Source organism: Lathamus discolor, chromosome 1 (genome assembly GCF_037157495.1).
Source record: "Lathamus discolor isolate bLatDis1 chromosome 1, bLatDis1.hap1, whole genome shotgun sequence".
NCBI classification, from domain to species: domain Eukaryota; kingdom Metazoa; phylum Chordata; class Aves; order Psittaciformes; family Psittacidae; genus Lathamus; species Lathamus discolor.
Genome location: NC_088884.1, coordinates 102,913,047 through 102,932,182, shown reverse-complemented (window position 1 = coordinate 102,932,182; position 19,136 = coordinate 102,913,047). Strand labels below are relative to the sequence as shown.

Below are 19,136 nucleotides of genomic sequence, written 5' to 3'. Positions count from 1 at the left end.
TTTGAGAAGAGGAAAGCGCTTGGTCTAACTGAGGGAGGAGAAGGCAGTAATGTCTATAGGCCAGTTTAACTTCACAGCTGTTTGAAAAATTCAAAGCTCGCAACAAATGGGTGTTGTAACCATGGGATGTTTTCTATCCTGCAGGCATGCATATCATTCTGTTTCAACACCTCCTGTTTGCCCTCAGAAAAACATAGCTGATGTGAAACTCCAAACAGGACCTACATCTGTACAAAGCTCTGATGCAGTCATTATCCACCCTGGTGCTATGCTCGCAATGTTGGATCTTCTGGCCTCTGTTGGATCAGCTACACACCCAGAGGTAGGGAAAAATTTTACTGTCTTAAGCTTTGAGAGTGACTGTGAAAAAGGATGGCTATGGGAAATAGGAAAACTGATTACGTCCTCTTGTTTTTGCTGAGAAACTAATATGTTTTACAGACCAAAAGAGTTGAGGTTCTGAGCCAGTGCAGCAGGTTGCCCAGAGAGGTTGTGGCTGCCCCTGTCGAAGGGGCAGGTTGGACGGGACTTGGAGCAACCTGGTCTAGTGGAAGGTTTACAGGGGGCTGGAACTAGATGATATTTAAGGTCTCTTCCAACCCAAACCCAAATTCTGTGTTTCTCTGGTATGAATAACTAGTGACATAGAGGTCTGATAGAAATTGTTTTACTTCCATAGACTGTTTTGTTTGTCTCTCAACCTCCTGGCAACAATGTAAATCTAAAGAAAGGTCTTATATGGCCGTCAAGTAAGTTTCCAAGCAGTATGGTTAATTCATGTTTTCCTGATGTATTAGGTGTTAATGAAGAGGAAACAGGATTGGATGTTATAGCTTGGTGTATATGTGCTGTTTGAGATAGCTGGAATATGTTCCGGGTTACAAATTGTACTGCCTGTATTGTACAATTCCCAAGCCAAAACCTCTACTGGTGGTTTGTGTAAAGGTTTTGTTGGACATTTTTTAAGTCACTTAAGTATTTTTTGTTTGAGATGTCTTCCCTGAAGAACAGGGAACTGACTCATTTCTGCTGGTGAAAAGTAGAGGTTAGTTTAACTTACCACTATCTGAATTTTTTTCTTTACAGTGATCATGATAATCATATAACTTACCCTTTTCTGTAAAGAGATGGAAGTGTCTCTTCACACACACCACACGTGCATGCCCTCCCCTGACACACACATATGCACATATGTTTAAGTATAGGATGCTTTATGTATTTATTGCTAGTGATAGTTTCCTTTTCATTATTATGCATAAGAGCTTTCATTTATTTGCCTTCTCAGCTTGTGTCTTCTCAAGTTGTGTGCTCTTCTTTATTTCAGCATGCACTGGATCTCCAGCTGGCAGTGGCAAATATTCTCCAGTCTCTAGTTCACACAGAGAGAAATCAGCAAGTCATGTGTGAAGCTGGGCTTCATGCACGGCTTCTGCAGAGATGCAGCGCTGCTCTGGCTGACGAGGACCACTCACTGCATCCTCCACTCCAAAGGATGTTTGAAAGGCTGGCATCCCAGGCACTGCAGCCGATGGTGTTGAGGTCAGAGCAATAGCATTGAAGTCCAGTTGAGCTGAGCAGCTGCCTGCAGTCTTGCTAGCTGGCTGTAAATGGCTCAGATTGGTAGAAATCTAAAGTTACCCTGTGTGGTAGTGACTGCACAGGATCCCATTTTATTTCTAATCAAATAGACTGTCTTGCTTCTGTTAATCAGCATGTAACCCTGGAGACTTTGGGAATTGTAGGGTTGGGGAAGAGGGAGAAGTGTTGAGCAGGGAAATCTATCTGGTGTTTTTCACAGAGATTGTATTGAAGTTAAATGCTTGCTTTCTCTTTGCAAATCTTGAGAAGCTATCAAAAATGCCATTCCTGGCTAGGTCCTCAGGAAGAAGAAACATGAGAATGGACTCCTTGACTTTTCTGTGCAATGTTAAATACTTTAGACTGGAAAAGCTTCAGGCCAGCAGTTTTGTTTAGCACTTTAGTTTGTGTGAAGGAAATGCAGGAATGTGATAGAAGAGGTGTCTAGAAATATCTGGGGATAAGTAGCTTTAAAAAGTTCATCTTTCTGCATGTTCATGCAAGTAGGTTTGTACATCTATGCTAGTACTAGAAAATCAAGCTTGAAAAGTTGCATACTTTGAGCCATTTATTAAATACCCACCCAATTGTATGATGGTAGCATTGCTTGCTAGATTCTGGGGACAACTTTTTGTGGTATTTCAATATAAAAAGGGGCTTATTAAAAACAAGACGCATTTTACCAGGGTCTGTAGTGACATACCCAGGGGCAAGGGTTTAAAACTAAAAGGGTGTGGGTTGAGATTGGACATAGGGAAGAAATTTTTTTACAATGAGAGTCATGAGACAACCACTGGAACAGGTTGCCCAGAGAAGCTTTGGATGCCCCGTCATTAAAAGTGTTCGAGCTCATGTTGGAGAGGGCTTTGAGCAACCCAGTAGAGTGAAAGATGTCCCAGTCCACAGCAGAGGGGTTAGACAAGATGATCTTTAAAGGTTCCTTCCGACCCAAACTATCCTGTGATACTCGGGTAAGGAAGTTAATTGTATTATCTCCAATGGGTATCTGACTGGCTGACCTGCAACCAGGACAGCTGCTCAGTTCATTTCAGTGACATGCAGAATCACTTGTGACACAGCTACAAAGAAGCATGCTTACTGGTAGTCACATCACAAGCATAGATACTGATAGCCTAGGTAACTACAGATATAGATACTACAGTTATCTATAGTTAGATCTCGTGGTTTAAGCATAGCTGGTAACTCAGAACCACGCAGCCACTCGCTTACTCCCCCCAGCCTTACTCCCACCTGTCCCAAGGGGATGGGGAGGAGAATTGGAAGAATGTAACTCCCATGGGTTGAGATAAGAACAATCCAGTAACAAAGGTATAACACAAACCCATTACTGCTACCACCAATAATAATAATGATAAGGGAAATAACAAGGGAAGAGAATACAGCTGCTCACCACCCACTGACAGATACCCAGCCTGACCTGAGCAGCAATCTGGGCTTTCCGGGTAACTCCCCTCAGTTTATATACTGGGCATGACGTGCTGTGGTATGGAATACCCCTTTGGCTAGTTTGAGCAACCCAGGTGGATCGGGTGTCCTGTCTCTGCTTCCTCCTGGCTTCCCCTCCTCCGTGGCAGAGCATGAGACTCAGAAAGTCCTTTGTCAGACTAAACCTTACTTGGCAACAACTAAAAACATCAGTGTTATCAGCACTGTTGCCAAGCTGAAAGTCAAAACCACAGCCCTGCACCAGCTACTAAGAAGGAGAAAAATGACTGCTACTGCTGAACCCAGGACAGTAGAGATGTTAATAGCTCTGTAGTGAGCTCTGAGCCAAATAAGACACAGGGATAAAACAAAGCTGAGGTCACTTACATCAGCCTATGATCTGCCTTTCCACATGAGTTCAGCTTGCTGAATTTGCATCAGTGAGTGTCCTGACATTCTCCTGCAGGATGTGGCAGCCTCTTGTTAAGTCTCTGGAATTAAGAAAAGAAAGTTGGGAGCTTTATCAAATTTTCTGATGTCAGGTTTTGACATCATGGGTTCAAAACTTTTGGATGGTTTAAATGTGTTTCTTGTAATTATGCATTAGTTAATTAGTTAAAAGCTAAGCTTATTACCATTACTGTCTTTTTAAAAAATAGTGTTAAATTTGGTGTCATTTTAAGCAAATAAATAGACAAAATTATGTGTAAATCTTTTTTTATTCTCTTTCTTAGGGAATTTTTACGCTTGGGAAATCCTTTGAATTGCGGAGCTTGGGACAAAAAGCTGTTGAAACAGTACCGGGTGCACAAACCCAGCTCACTGAGTTTTGAACCGGAAATGAGAAGTAGGTGCTGTAGTGCTAGAAATGTGCAAGAAGAATGCTTTAACTGACATCCCCCAGTTGCACACTTACATAAGATTTGTAGATGCACATCTGTAAAAACCTAACTTAGCCCCGGCTTTGTATGAATGTGAAATCATTAGAACAGTTTGATTGATAAAAGTTCTAAAAGTAGAGGAGATGTAGTAATTGTATTTAATATATATCCAGAGAGGTAATTATAACTCTTTTTACTTTTAGGAACAGTAACTATTAAGTATGATAGTAGCTTGCTTTTAAGTCTTGAATAGATGCTATGTTTGCAGTATTTAACAGGAAAAGGAAAAATATTTTTCTCAGATACTTTCATTTGAACATCACATTGTTAAATATATATAATGTGTCTCATGGGTTCAGTAAGGTGTCAGATAAAATAACTGAAATTCATACAGTAAAGCATAATGTAATTTATTTCAGCTAAATTCAAGAATGTGGCTATTAACATTACTAATAATGAAACAGAAATAGAATTAAAAGGAAACAAAAGCACAGTTTATATAATTTGTCAGAATCTCAACGTAGTAATTATTTCTGTTATTAAAGAGGTAGAAACTGGAGTTGGAATACCCACTCTTAATTATTTAGAACTCAGAAGCCGCTTTTAACCATTCATTAATTTTTCATGGTAAATATTCACAATGGGTTTACTTCATTGCTCACTTTTAATGTGTTTATTTTCTTGGTAAACCTGAAATCTGTAATAGTATGTGGTCAGCATGTGTTGAGTTATGATCACATGGTAACTTAAAAATTTTAAAGAAGAAGGATAGACTTACATTAGCTTTTTTAAAAAAATGGAGGAGGTGACACTCCAACAACTGAGTTTCAGCTTTAGTCCTGGAAATAACACTGTGGGAAGGTATTCACAATGTATTTTGATAGGATATTCACTATATTCCTAGATTATAGATACACAGACATATGGTTACGCAGTGGAAATTTTCACTGTGTTTTTGGGTGATATCCTGTCATAGGAGTACATCTGTCTGATAGAATTCGTATTCTGTCAGCAGTTACACATCAGCTCTGACTTTCACACTGGAAAGTTACATCTGTTTTCCAGTTGTTCAATAAATCTGTTTGATAACTCCACTGAATGTCTGTAACCATCAGATTGCTTCAGCTGATCCAAACCTCTCTGAGTTTTAGAGCTTGGCTGATTTGTAGCATAGGAGAGTCTCAGTAGAGGGTAATACAAAGGAAATTGATAGTTTCCAAAGCATGGAAGATTTATTTCTATTTATTTTCAATTGGTGATCGACAATTCAGCTGTTGCACTAGAAACAGTACTTAAAAAGTATGAGTAAATAGCCTGAAAATGCCTCCCTTTTGCAACGCTGTGTTCTTTCTTGGCTTCTACTGTAGATAGCATGGTTACCTCAATGGAAGGTCTGGGTTCTGACAGTGTCTTCAGTTTGCATGAAGACAGCCACTATCGGATAAGCAAGAGCCTGCTCAAGCCAGCAGAAGGGAGCACAGTACCCCTGACGAGAGTGAAGTGTTTGGTCTCCATGACAACCCCACATGATATCAGGCTTCACGGATCATCAGTTACGCCAGCATTCATTGAGTTTGACACTTCTCTTGAAGGGTTTGGGTAAGGTCCCACAGTGCTGTCCAGTAACACGGGGCACAGTGCAATATTTTCTTACTTTCTTCTTTCAGAGAAATACTTGTAATTTTTAATGGACTCTTTGCAAACCAGAAACAAATGAATTCTTTGTAGGAAGGAAAGGAATAATTCAAGCTACATAAATTTCCACTCTCATTAATGCCTTGAAACCAAATGCTTGCTTGCCATCTGTGAAAATAGAAGTAGGTATGTATCTAAACGTTGATAGCACCCTCTCCATTCTGGATTTCACCTGCCTTTTAAAACAAAGGAACACCAACATACCCTTGTAGAAACTGATTAGTTGCTAGGATTTATGTGCAACATTTGGATGGCCTGCATGTTCTGAAGCCCACTTAAAATTGCTGAAGAACATGGAAATGTGGAAATGGGCAATTTGGAAATACAAGTAAAACAGAGAAGGCAGCTATGTTGAGTTCAAAGAACTGGAAAAAAATTATTAAAAACCGGAGGCATAATCTATACTGCTTAACTAATTTTTTCTTTTAGCACCCAGTATTGCCTTTACTTACTTTTATTCTCTAACACTTGCTGAGTGAGGTGCTTTCATTTTCAAAAGGGAGGAAGTAGAACATAATGAGAGCTGTAATCAAAACGAAGATGACAGTGACCAGAACCTTGGACTGCTGTTGCTTTCAAGATGGGTGGTCAAGTTAACTGTTTATAGCTTACATGAGAACAAAATAACTTCTAGTTCTGTCAGGCAGCTCAGCTACAGTGTACTTAAACAAGCCTGCTGAAGTGTAAATGTCAACAAAATGATGATTCTTCATCAAGTGGAAGAGCAATCATTTTGTCTCTGATAAGATAATTTATACAAACTAGAAGCTGAACTCCTGTGGGGATTCACTTGAGCTCAGGTAGGCTTGTCACTGAAATTGTCTGGGCTCTTTTAGTACCTAAGGGACTACTACCTAAGGACATACTCATATCTGTTTCCATTGTGTTCACAGCATCACTAGCTCTTGTAAGGACCAAACAGCTAATTTGGTGAACTGTAACATTACTGTGAGAGCTCACACACTTAAAATAAGAACACTAGTATGCAATTACCAGATCCTTTTAATATTTAGCTAAGCCAGTCTATTTGAAAGCCCAGAACGTCTCAAAGACTGAAGCGAGTTATGGTCACTCACAGAGCACCTTGTGCTATGGAGCCACGTTAGCATAAGTCTTTGCGCCTTTACAGCAAAGACATATGCTGCCAAAGCTCTTTGAACTGGAGGTAGTTTAGCTTCACAAAGAGAAATCTTGACTATTTGTTTCTAATTTTCATAAATACAATCAAGGAGAGAGATGGTGTGCTTATGATGCATTTTCCTAGGCTATAGCTAGTTTGAATTGAACTCCGATTATACTGACTTTAATAGACTCTGATGTGTTACTGGTCTTCTGTTTAACAGTTGCCTTTTCTTGCCAAGTTTGGCTCCTCATAATGCACCTACGAATAATGCTGTTACAACAGGACTTATTGATGGTGCAGTTGTCAGTGGAATTGGAACCGGTAAGTACTCGAGTATGACTGTTAGCAGTGTTTTGCATCCAGTGTTTAGTTCTCTTATCGTTTTTTGTTAGCCGTGAAGTGATAGTATGATGTTGGATGTTATACACTCACAATTGAGAATTTCTTTAGTCTTTTTTTTTTGTGTGTGTTCCCATTGCTTTTTGCCCCCAAGTCAATGAAAAGCAATATAAAATCCAAATGTGTGATTGCTTTAAAATACAAGGCTTTCACCAGCAGGTTAAGTTGTAATCAAGAGAGGTATATGAATAATGAACCTGGATGCATTAAGTAGTTGAGGTACTAGTGTGAAGAACATAGGAATTGTGGTATGAATTGTAACTGTGGACTTGCGGCTTTGTTCTGCCGAATTCTTGCCTGAATTTATTACAGTTGTAATTACATTGTCACAAAAATCCCATCAAAATTGTTTGCTATCCCTTATACTTGTTCACTGTAGGCTGTTACCTTACAGGAACCTGGTGTGCTGCAGGGTTAATTCAACATCATTACTTAGTTAAAAAAAGCTGTTAAGTTAAAAAACTAAGTTGAAGGTTTACTGCAGTAAGATGGAATTGGTGTTATACACTGCCTGATCCATTTCCACTTTTTTGTCTAGGGGATTGAAACTAGGTTGTTCTGAACAAGCACAGCTTCAGAGTTGATGTTTGTTTTTAGAATAGGAGGAAATAGTACGCAATTCTTGCTTTACTTCATTTTGAAAGAAACCCCTGCAGTGTAGCTTTGTGTGGCTTTTCCTCCAAGCTTGATTCAGAAATGAAAGAAATAACATTGAAGTCTGTGAAGGAAAGACTGAAGAAAGCACACCTGGTATCAACTGAGCTGATAAGAAAAAAAGAACAGGTAGGTATCTCTACTGCTACTGTAGCTGTATAATGGGCTTTCATTTTTGTTCTTAGGTGAAAGATTTTTCCCACCACCATCTGGTTTAAGCTACTCAACTTGGTTTTGTATTGAACATTTTAGTACACCTCCTAATAGCCATCCTGTGAGACTTCTTACTGTAGTGCGGCGTGCAAACTCCTCAGAGCAGCATTATGTATGCCTTGCCATTGTCCTCTCAGCAAAGGACCGGTCACTGATTGTTTCAACTAAAGAAGAATTACTTCAAAATTATGGTAAGAGTTGGGTGGTGTTATCAGCTGATCCTGACAATATTATGGGAATGTGACAGGAAGTTTAATTGGAACCTAGTATCTAGAAGAATTGTGTGTGATGGAACTTCAGTTGCAGCTTCACCCGCTCCTAATGGGTTTTGACAGTGGAAAAATACAAAATGTAAGTGTGCTTGTAGAAATTAAGGAACTTGCATAATTTCCAAAGAAGATTCCATATCTGCATATAAAGAATTTTTTTTTCCCCAAATCAAAAGTTGATTTGAAGGAGGAATTACATCATTGGTTCTGAAAGGTATTTGCCTTTTATTTATCTATTTTATTTATCTATTTGAAAGTGATCAGTTATTCCACTTCATGTTTTAACCTTGTGATCAGTTTTCAGAAAGAGGTTGTAGTAGAGTTTGTAGAAAGACTTTGTTCAGTTTCTTTCATCAAATGTGGAATTACGGGAGGTACAGTGAAGGTCTTAAGTGACTCTGGTGAGCCCAGTGAATTTGCTGGAGAGAGCTATTGGTGTGATCAAGGGTTTCAGGCTTAGCTGTCTCCTGCCATGTTCTCAATCAGAGCCTCCAAAATAAGTCAGTTTTGACAGGCCATTTATGCACTGTGGCTGTGGAATGGCTGAGAGGATCAGCACAGTGTTCTAAGAAATTTCAGGCTTAGCTTTTCACCAGACTAACACAATGTGTTACAAGTGGTTATCAAAGATCTGTTTCTGCTTCTGTTCTTTCCTTTTGAGTGGCAGGGACTAATAAAGAATTCATACAACTGTTGTTATTTTTAAAATCCTAAATAGCAAAGTAGACTGTTGTAGAATATTCCTTACTTTCATGATAAGTGGACATTTCTCTCATAAACTGCAGTAGTTTCTCTTAGTGTAAGTCAGGTTTAAAACCTAAGAGAACTGAAGACCCATAGTATAAGGAAGGAACTAAATCTCTCAAATTCCAAAGATATTGATGGGAGTTTCTTTCTCAGAAGACCGAATTCTTGTAAGAGAGAATGAAATAAGCTTATCTTCATATTAGTTGCTTTAGTCTGCACTAGAGCTATAGATTGTGTGGTTTTAGTTTGTAAGCCCCTATTATCTAACTCTTTAAAAGAGACTGGATTAGAATAGGCTGTCAGAGAATATCTGAAGGTCTCTGACTACAAAGACTATTTTTTAATTGAATGGGATATTTTGCTTTATGGGAGTGCCACCCTGCTGTGGATAAGTCGTTGTTGGTGGTGTACCTACCTTCAAGCGCTGAGCAAGTAAGTACCTGAAGAACTGAGATGGCAGGCCCACCAGTGCAGGGACTGTAAGTACTGAGAGGCTATTGTAAAAATAAATGGGGGTGGTTTAAAGATTCTTCTTGTGATTTTGCTTAAAGGTGTTTGGCTGAGAAAAAGAATGTGAGTTTATTCTTGTATCTGAAGATTAGTTCCAAGAATGCTGCTTTTATAATTTTTCTCATGCTATTTCTAAAGAAATTAGTGTTCTCTTTGTGCAGACAGCTGTTGAGGTAGGAGGATTAGTGGTTTCTTTTCCTTCAATATGAAAGAATGAAGAGAGATATGAAAACCTGTTTTCTGTTGAAGCATTCCCTAGTGGAGAATTTTATTTTCTAGCTTTGTCTAGGGGGAAAAGGTGAGGGGCTTTCAAGTAGAGTGTGATAGAGTGTGGGTCATTCTGCTTTGTGATGGAGAAGCTAATGCACCTGCAAACTCATCATGCCCTCTGGTATGATGTTAAAGGATGCCTTTTAGAGAAATCAAAAAATTGTGTGCTGAGAAGTGAAGTTTGTTTCAACATTCAGGAGAAGATGATTCAGCACCCATTAGTGAAGACAGACCTGGGAAATGCTTGAAGAGTATGGGTGGGTGAATGGGGGATAGGTGGTTAGCAGCTTGTGGTTTGCAACCACTGCAGAGAGACTGGGAGTGGGTTGCTCTGGCTGTTTGTCTGTAGGGCAGGCATCTGTTTCCCACTCCTTTCACTGCTGTCCCTGCAGGACACAGCTGGGCCAGCAGCTAGGCAAGTGGTGCCTCTGGTAAACACGTGAGAGAGAAAAAAACACTGCATGGAATGAGGAACAAGGGGGAAAAATGAAAGTGCCGTGAGGATGTGAAGCTGAGAACAGGAGGGGAGGGGTTCTCCAAGCACAGAGCCCCCCGTGACCCCTCGGAGGACTACACTAGAGCAGGTAGCAGGGCCTGTGGAGGAGACCATGGTGAAGCAGGGAAAAGTGTTAGGAGAAAGTCTGGGAAGTATGGGTATCTTTCTCTCCAGAGTGTGAGAAAAGTGAAATATAGCTCTGTAGGTTTGGAGAGACATCTGTTATTTCTTGCTGAATACTGCTGTAAAAACAGTTTTAGAAAACCAACAAAAGATCTTTCTGTGACTTGCATGGTGACATGAGGAAGTTAGTAAAAACTTGAGCAAACTAGTCATTTCAGCTAAAATTTTTCATTCTTTCAGTTCTTGTATTTGAAAGTCATTCTTGTTAAGCATATGATTTTGTTCATATCTTGTTAATTGTATTTTTGTTAACTACATGCTATCTAAAAAACTGGCTTTAATGTATTGCTGTAGATTGTTTTGCAGAAAGTCTAATGACACATTTGTCTATTTTAAGTTTCTGATAACATTTCTACTGGTGCGCACTAATTGGTACTTTTCCTTTAGTTGATGACTTCAGTGAGGAATCATCATTTTATGAAATTCTTCCCTGTTGTGCCCGTTTCCGTTGTGGTGACCTCATTGTGGAAGGCCAGTGGCATCACCTAGTTCTGGTCATGAGTAAGGGCATGCTAAAGAACAGCACAGCTGCACTCTACCTTGATGGACAGCTTGTTAACACTGTTAAGGTAAAGTAATTTTTTAAATCCTCATTTTTACTCATTGGAGAGATTTCTGTCTCTCTGTGCATATATATGCACAAAACCCATACAAAAGAAGAGCAAAACTAGCATACTCCTTTTTCCCTGAAAAACAATGACAAAACAAACCTACAAGATGAGGAGCTTTGCAAAAAGGGGTCTTTGCTCACTACACAGCCCAAAGCCAGCTCTAGTCCTTTTGAAAGAAGATAACAAATACTTTCTCAAGCATGAGCAATAATAACACTAAAATGAAGTGGACATGTTGCATTGGATGTGAGGCAAGAGTGGCAAGGCTATGCTGCTAGCCAGATTAATTACAGGTATCATAAAAAGCTGAAGATGACTTATCCTAGGACCATGCAGCAGATCTATCTTTGAATAACAGGGAGATTACAGAGTAAGCTTTGCGGATATATTCAGGTTGTAGTTTTCCCAACCGTCTTGCCAGCCCAGAAATAGTATCCCCTTGTCAGTGGTAGCTGCTGAGGTGTTCAGTGTTGTTTTTAGATGACTGTAGATGAGACACATTTAGTTGTAAAGTATTTTGTGGTTGAGTGGAAGAAACTGGGAGCCTAAAAGCAGAGAGCAGTGAAGAGCACTGCAGACCTGTCCACTGAGCACAAAGTATTCTGGACCAAAGAGCATTTGGCATCTGGCAGGTGGTCCTTAAGAGTATAAGCTAAACCTGGTTTGGGGTGCAAATTAGCTAGCATTAGTATACTGCTATAGTATAAACATATAAATGTTACTATATCGCTATAGGTAAAACAATATTTTGACTTTCAAAGTTTACCTTTCAGTCTTACTTTTGCAGAAAGAGGACTATAGTCACTTGTGCTTATAGGAGTAATACATGAGCACTTACATGGCCATACATACATGGTTACATTCAATAGCTGGTAGCAGAGTTTTTACAAGATAGAAAATGCCTGTGAGATTGTTATCGTCCTTACATATAGGCCAGCATCTTACTCACACTTAACTGCTAACTGAAAATCTTACAAAATTGAGTTCATCACATTTGCACTTCAGTACAGAGCAGTATAATTACCAAAGGCATGTCTTCACTCAGTAAAAAAAGAGAAGAAAGAACACATGTTTTTGAGATCATCTTATTGATTTATGCAAATCATAATGACTGTCATAGAGCACCACGGTTTTAGAATCAAGATACGGGCTCGTTCGTTAGTGTTTTTAAACACAGAACTCGCATGTTCTCATCCTATGTTTCCATACACACCTTCTGCTTTTGAAAGACACTTAACCTCTGATCTTTGCATTTACCTTCTGTTTCATCTTCTTCACTGACTTTTGCTGTATGGTACCGTGCATTACATAGAAATCATTTGATACATCCCCTGGTTTGCAAAATGGTTTCCCAGATTTCTGACCTGCCTACTTTCTTTTCATGGTACCCATGCTCTCTCAGTAACTTTGCATATTTTTCTCCCTTACAGCTTCACTATATTCATAGCAGTCCTAGTGGGTCTGGTTCTGCCAACCCACCTGTGGTCAGCACTGTTTATGCCTATATTGGTACACCACCCGCACAACGCCAGCTCTCTTCATTAGTGTGGCGGTTGGGCCCTACACATTTCCTGGAGGAAGTTTTGCCCGCCCCAGGTGTCAGCACCATTTATGAGCTGGGACCAAATTACGTCGGGAGCTTTCAGGCCGTATACGTACCGTGTAAGTACAGTTCAAATGGCAGCTAGTAACGTGGCCTAGGTGTAGTGGAATCTCTTGTGTGCGTGTTGGCAGAAGAGGTAAGAATGGAGAGTATGCAGCAGCAGAGGGAAAAAGCTAGCTGCTTATAGAAAGATTAGTAGCTCTATTGACAAGGATGATAGAAATCCAAATTACTGTTTTAACATACTTCTGGTAGTTCTTGTACTGAGGTATGAAAGAAGTGCTTGTGTTCCTCGCTTTGTTTTTAAACCAGTTAGAAATGCTTAAATCTATATATCTGTAGAAAGTGAAATTGGAAAGGCATTTTAACTTGTCAGTTTCTAGTGATAACATTTGCAAATCTGTGATGTAGTCTGTACTTTAAATGCAGCTGTCTTGAAATGTCATGGTTTATAGGGGCCTAAGGAGGTCAGCTGTTGAAAAACAAATAGCAAACTGGGAAGGATTGTGTGGCAGCAGGTAGTTTTCATGCATTGGTTGCAAACAGATACGGGCAATTCAATTACTTTTTTTAATTTTAGTGTTTGAAATTGGGGTGTTGAACACAAAAAGATGTGAATAACTTTGTTAGAAATGTGTGTCCATAGTCCTGCTTTGAAATATTCAGACAACAGATTCTGCATTAGCTCTGGTAAGGTCCATTGTCAGTAGTGAGATTTTCCTGTTCTGTAGAGCTCCCTGTCTTCCCATGCAGTTTAGTACCTCCTCAGTAACATCAGTATTACACCTGATGCTCATTGCTTTACCTGGCCATCACAGGGCTTTTCAGTGAAACAAATAAAAATGGGGAACATATCAAGCTGTCTTGTCCTTGCGTTGTGTTTCCCCATGAGGACCATAACACTCTCCAGCTCTTTTGGAGAGAAACTGTCACCATCTCAAGGAAGGAGGCTGTGAGTGATGAGAGAAGCACAGAGAGTGCACAAAGTCTTACTTTTCATGGTGAAAGCTTTCCCTGGAGTAGTGACAGACACCCCCACACCCCCAAATGTCACTGATGTTCAGGCTGTGAGAGAATGAATTATCATGAAAAAGAAGGTAGGTTTCCTTGCCCATCTTGAATGAAAAACGTTAGGGGATTGAATTTTGTCATGTACAAGTCTGTCATGTACTTGTTTTTTTGACAGCTAGACAAACCTGGCAAGCAACTGTGGATTTAGGTATCTGCTAGTCAGTTATATTTTCTCCTGAAAGGCATTTTGACTGGTGGTTTGCAAGTTTTAAGTACCGAAAAAGCAAATTCTATGAATGTGAATTTTTTCATTCACTTCTGAGAATTGAAGGTCTTCCTGCCTTTATGCTAGTGCCATGTTCACCAGGAAGGCCACAGTAACATAAAGAATTCTTTATTTTTTCAACATACAGATGTTTTCCAGTGTGGCAGTGTATTTCTCCTGCAAAGATTTGCCCAGTTTTCCGTATTTTGGGAGAGGTCTGCTCCAGAACAAGGGGCTTCTATTTGGGGCTCAGCTTTTGTTCACATTATGTGCACCATGCCAAACCCTAAGGAGTCTGATAGGGAAAACACCCCTCAGAGAGCAGTTGTTTGTTCAGAAGGAATTCCTTTCTTTGCTGAAATGGAGGAATGTTCTCAGGGCATCTGTGTGAGCGAGGTTCCAATGAGGATTTCATTTGTGGGGAAACTAACAGTTCTGAAACTTGGCAGAGACTTGACTCTGGTTCAATAGGTGATGTAGATATCCAGCTTCTCACTTGTTTCAGTGTTAGGTGAGAAGCCTTCATGCTTTTTTCGTTCTGTTAATGTGTTTCACTGCAGCTGTAGACACCTTTTGACCTGCAGTGAAGATGCAGAAGTGAATGTCAATGTTGAGATTTCAGGTGCTGAGTTTTTTCACACTGACTCTGAGTATTGTAGACACCTGTCTGTCATAGTGTTTGCAGTGCCTCACAAGAAGCATCCATGTTTGGAGCAGTGGATATAAAGTATTAAAGATACAGTTATATATTCTCTTCAATGCTGTCATGGTTTAACCCCAGCCAGCCAAGTTTTCCTAGCAAACCACTGTAAAAAGCCTATTGTCATGAAGATACAGATGTGCCAAATAGTTCTCTAGTTTTGGATTATTTTGGTTTTCTTTAGGTGGGAAGGAGAGTGAACAGCCCCTTAGGCTGTACACAAATAGAGTAGAGGAGTAATGTTGCCTTCCAAAAATTCAAATGAGAAAGCACTGCATCTTCTATTGCTTGGCGAAGCCACAAGCTCCAATTGCTCTTACAGGTTGATATTGTAGACATTCTTGAAAGGAAATGTTCGCTGTGCATTACCCATTTATCTTAAATAGCAGATTTATTCCATGACTCATATGCTATCGAAGTATTCTTCAGTACAGCAAGAAAGTATGCAAAGACAATATCACATCTCAGCTATTTGTAAAACCTTTCTATATATTCTCTATATTATGCCGATTCTGCAATATAATTTGCTTAAGATTTTACTCTTGAAACTGAAAAGAAAAACAGTGCTATTACTGAAATGAACTTTTTTTACTTTGAATTTAAGGCAAAGATTCAAAGTCTGAAGGAATCAACCCCTCTCCAGTATCTTTGGTACCGGAAGAGAAGGTCTCCTTTGGTCTCTATGCGCTGTCAGTTTCTTCGTTTACAGTGGCAAAAATAAGGAAAGTTTACAACAAGTTGGATAGTAAAGCTATTGCCAAACAGGTATGTTGGGAAATGAGTTGATTAATATCTGGTACTTGTTTTGTCATTTAACTTCTTTCAAGGCAATTTGCTCAAGGTTACCAGGAATAATAATATACTTGTCAAAACGGTTGTCCATAATCACATTTATGGGGTTTTAATCTCTTTTTTTTTTTTTAAGAGATTGTACTCCTAGATTTTATTTGCATTCCTGAAGTTACTAATAGCTACATATATTAGCATCTTTTAGAGGCATTTTGGCTTTTAATGTAGATGGCAGTTGTAATCCTGTTGAAAAACAGTTAAAATTATATTGTTGAACATATATTCAGGAGAATATATTTCTCTTGTTGCAGATGAACAAAGCTGGTAGTTCAGACCTCTGACCATGATTCAGATTTGGAAACCAGAATATTGGCTTGCATTTTTTTCTTCAGAGTATCTTAAAGGTCAATGAAATATTTATTCAAAAGACCATCTATGAAGATAGGCTGAGAGATTTGGGGTTGTTCAGCCTGAAGAAGAGATTCAGGAAGACCTTATTGCAGCTTTTCAATACACGGGGGGGCTTATAAGAACAACAGAGAAAGACTTTTTACCAGGGCATGTAGTGACAGGACAAGGGACAATGGTTTTGAACTGAAATAAGGTGGATTTAGATTGGGCATAATGATGAAACATTTTACAATAAGATTGGTGAGACACAGGAACAGATTGTCCAGAGAAGCTGTGAATGCCCCATTCCTGGAAGTGTTTAAAGTCATGTTGGATGGCACTTTGAGCAACCTAATTCAGTGGAACATGTCCCTACCCGAAGGAGGGGGACTGGAATAGATCATCCTTAAAGGTCGCTTTCAACCTAAACCTTTCTATTATCTGGTGGGATTATTTTTAAAGTTGGATTAATCTTCCTTAAACTTTGGGAACTGGAGATTCTACTTTAGAGAATGTCTTAATGACTCTAACATAGTTCTATTTTGTTATATGTTACTCTTAATCACAGGAAGCAAACACACAAGACATGTTCATGCTTGCGTAAAAAAAACCCCTTCCCTTTATCTCCTGCTTTTTTTCTTGGATTTTTTTTTTCAGCTGGCAATTTCTTCTCATGAAAATGCCACACCTGTGAAGCTGCTACATAACTCAGCAGGGCATTTGAATGGACCCGCACGCTCCATTGGTGCAGCTTTGATAGGATATTTGGGTGAGCTGAGCACTTGAGAATTATTATGTTTAAAAATTATTAATTGCTTGTCAATAAGAACTCAGGTCTTGAAGATAAGTCTCTTAATTGATGAATGTTAATGGTACACGAATTTTTGTTAATGTTTTTAAATTTTGTGGGCATACTATCTTTTCTTTTGTCTTTGTTACTAACATGGGATGATTGTTTCAGTTTATATAAGTCATCATTATGAAAATATACTTAATTACTTTACCCTAGGTCATGAATTATTTTCTAGTGCGGTATTTCCTCCACCTTCTCTTCTGAGGTATCACAGTTCTTCTAGTGATACTATTTTCATAATTCAACCAATGATAAAATGCAAATCAATGCATGTGTTCACAGTGATTTCCTAGAAGAATTAGGATTTATTTTTATTTATTTTCTCTGCCTATGCTCAGGTGTAAGAACATTTGTCCCCAAGCCTGTTGCCACTACACTGCAGTATATTGGTGGAGCTGCTGCTATTTTGGGACTTGTAGCGATGGCATCAGATGTAGAAGGGTTATATGCAGCTGTGAAGGCCTTGGTCTGTGTGGTAAAGAGCAATCCACTAGCCAGCAAAGAAATGGAAAGAATCAGAGGTTATCAGGTATGTAAGAAGTCTTGAAACAGACCAGGCTGATTGAATTTCACTGGCTGTCCTAGCAGTTCCTATGGAAACTCCTTGTTGTGTTGTGTTAACCTGAGATTCTGCTCTTAAGTTTACTGAGCTCTTGGCTAATTATCATAGATGAGTTATTTAGGGTGGCTTTTAAAGGAGAGGGTGGAAAGTTTTGCCAAGCAATTGTACACACTTAGCTGCTTTGCAGAAACAGCCTTCATTAATAGCAAGGAAGAGCACAACTATGGCATTTAGATCGTTCTTTTCCCAGGATTGTGAACCCAATCCTACAAGCCCTCTGTGGTCAGGGAGCTCCTGTCTCCTTAATTGGCCAGCAAGAGAGGAGGACAGACACATGAAGAAAACTGAACAAGTAGACTCCTGAAAGCATCATTTTGAGGACTGCACAGACCTTATCGTTAGTGATGCTGTTTGCTTTCAAGCTGAAGACTTATTAATTATCCATCAGGATGGGGAAAGTATAATCAGTTATGCAGAAGGATTGGTTGACTGACTTGAAAAGATCTTCACATGACCAATGAATTTTACATTTTTTGTGAAGACTGCTTTACTGAAAGGGAAAGTTTGTTCTGTGTTTTAGGCAGCATATTTACAAACTTTGTAATGCTAATGGCTAGTATAGTTATTATAAGCATAGTATTCTATGTAGCCTGTTACAGACCTTGGCTTACTTTGGTCAAACAGATCTAGACAGTGTCCTCTCTAAACCATAAGTAGTCAGTGGATCATTACATACGACCTTAAATTCCACTTGTATTGACCTCAGCAAATAGCATGGTTTGAGAGAGATTCCCAGAAATCCTTATTTCCTTAGTAATGTTTCAAGGAGGATGGTGAAGCTGAACAGGCCAGTATGTTAAGAGTTTCACAAGTATGCATCAGAAGACAAGAAATAGTAATAGTACATTTGGGAAATGATTCTTTCCCAGCCCAGATTTTAAGAAGTTAGAGCAGGAATGAGAATTATAAGGATGACATCTATGGTGATGCCTAGAGCAACAAAGGGCAGCAATGAAAAGAAAGTCAGGCTTATTCAGTTTTATCTTGTCATGATTACTTTTTTTCAGTGCCTAGATACTGTCTGAAATTTAGAACAGACGTTTTCCGGGCTGGAGGGTGTCCTAGATGTGCTCCTTTCTAATCAACTGTAATGCCACTTTCAAGCTATTTCAAGAGGATCAACTATCAGACATAGTTTAAGGGCCTTCTCGAAAGAAACAGACATTTCTTCCATCCTTTGTGCTTAGACAGCATTGTTGTGTATTCATAGGCTGCTAATTCCTTTTTTGTTTATTCGTTCAAGTTGCTGGCAATGCTGTTAAAGAAGAAACGGTCCCTTCTGAACAGCCACATTCTCCATCTGACCTTTTCCTTGGTGGGAACTGTTGATAGTGGGCACGAGACATCCATCATTCCAAATTCTGCTGCCTTCCAGGATCTGCTCTGTGATTTTGAAGTATGTGAAGATGCACAGAAAAGTGATGATGATGCTGGATAGTGATTAAGCCAGATGCTGGTAGCATGCCTTTACATATTGAACAACAGCAAAGTAGGCTGTTATCCTGAGAACTTCCTATTTCTTATGTAGTACAGTAAAGCAGCTGAACAGCGAGATCACTGGGAACTTTTCCTGCTGAACTGGCTTGAATCACTGTAGAAACAATGAATGGGTACCACAGATGTTTTTGCTTTTTGTTGTTTTAGAAGATACGTTTTGCAGTTTTCTGTTCAGCAGTTTTTTCAATCTGCTTGTTCTACTGCAGTACATATATCGAGGCATGAAAGACATACTGAAAATAACAGCTGGAGGTGAGCCTTCAGCATAGCACACAGGAATCACTTTATCATATGCCTCCTGCAATTAATAGTAAGGCACTTACATGTCATT

The 19,136-nt window shown here is 39.3% G+C and overlaps 1 protein-coding gene across 1 annotated transcript in view; it reads left to right on the top strand.

Moving 5' to 3' along the window:
• WDFY3 (WD repeat and FYVE domain containing 3) overlaps positions 1 to 19,136 on the top strand; it is a 175,717-nt gene that overhangs the window by 102,990 nt on the left and 53,591 nt on the right. The window contains exons 14-25 of the mRNA XM_065688594.1: positions 145 to 322; positions 1,325 to 1,539; positions 3,759 to 3,871; positions 5,273 to 5,504; positions 6,944 to 7,044; positions 7,962 to 8,180; positions 10,852 to 11,033; positions 12,506 to 12,737; positions 15,259 to 15,419; positions 16,491 to 16,602; positions 17,025 to 17,215; positions 18,552 to 18,704. Coding sequence (XP_065544666.1) covers positions 145 to 322; positions 1,325 to 1,539; positions 3,759 to 3,871; positions 5,273 to 5,504; positions 6,944 to 7,044; positions 7,962 to 8,180; positions 10,852 to 11,033; positions 12,506 to 12,737; positions 15,259 to 15,419; positions 16,491 to 16,602; positions 17,025 to 17,215; positions 18,552 to 18,704 — 2,089 coding nt within the window. The remainder of the gene's footprint in view (positions 1 to 144; positions 323 to 1,324; positions 1,540 to 3,758; positions 3,872 to 5,272; positions 5,505 to 6,943; positions 7,045 to 7,961; positions 8,181 to 10,851; positions 11,034 to 12,505; positions 12,738 to 15,258; positions 15,420 to 16,490; positions 16,603 to 17,024; positions 17,216 to 18,551; positions 18,705 to 19,136) is intronic.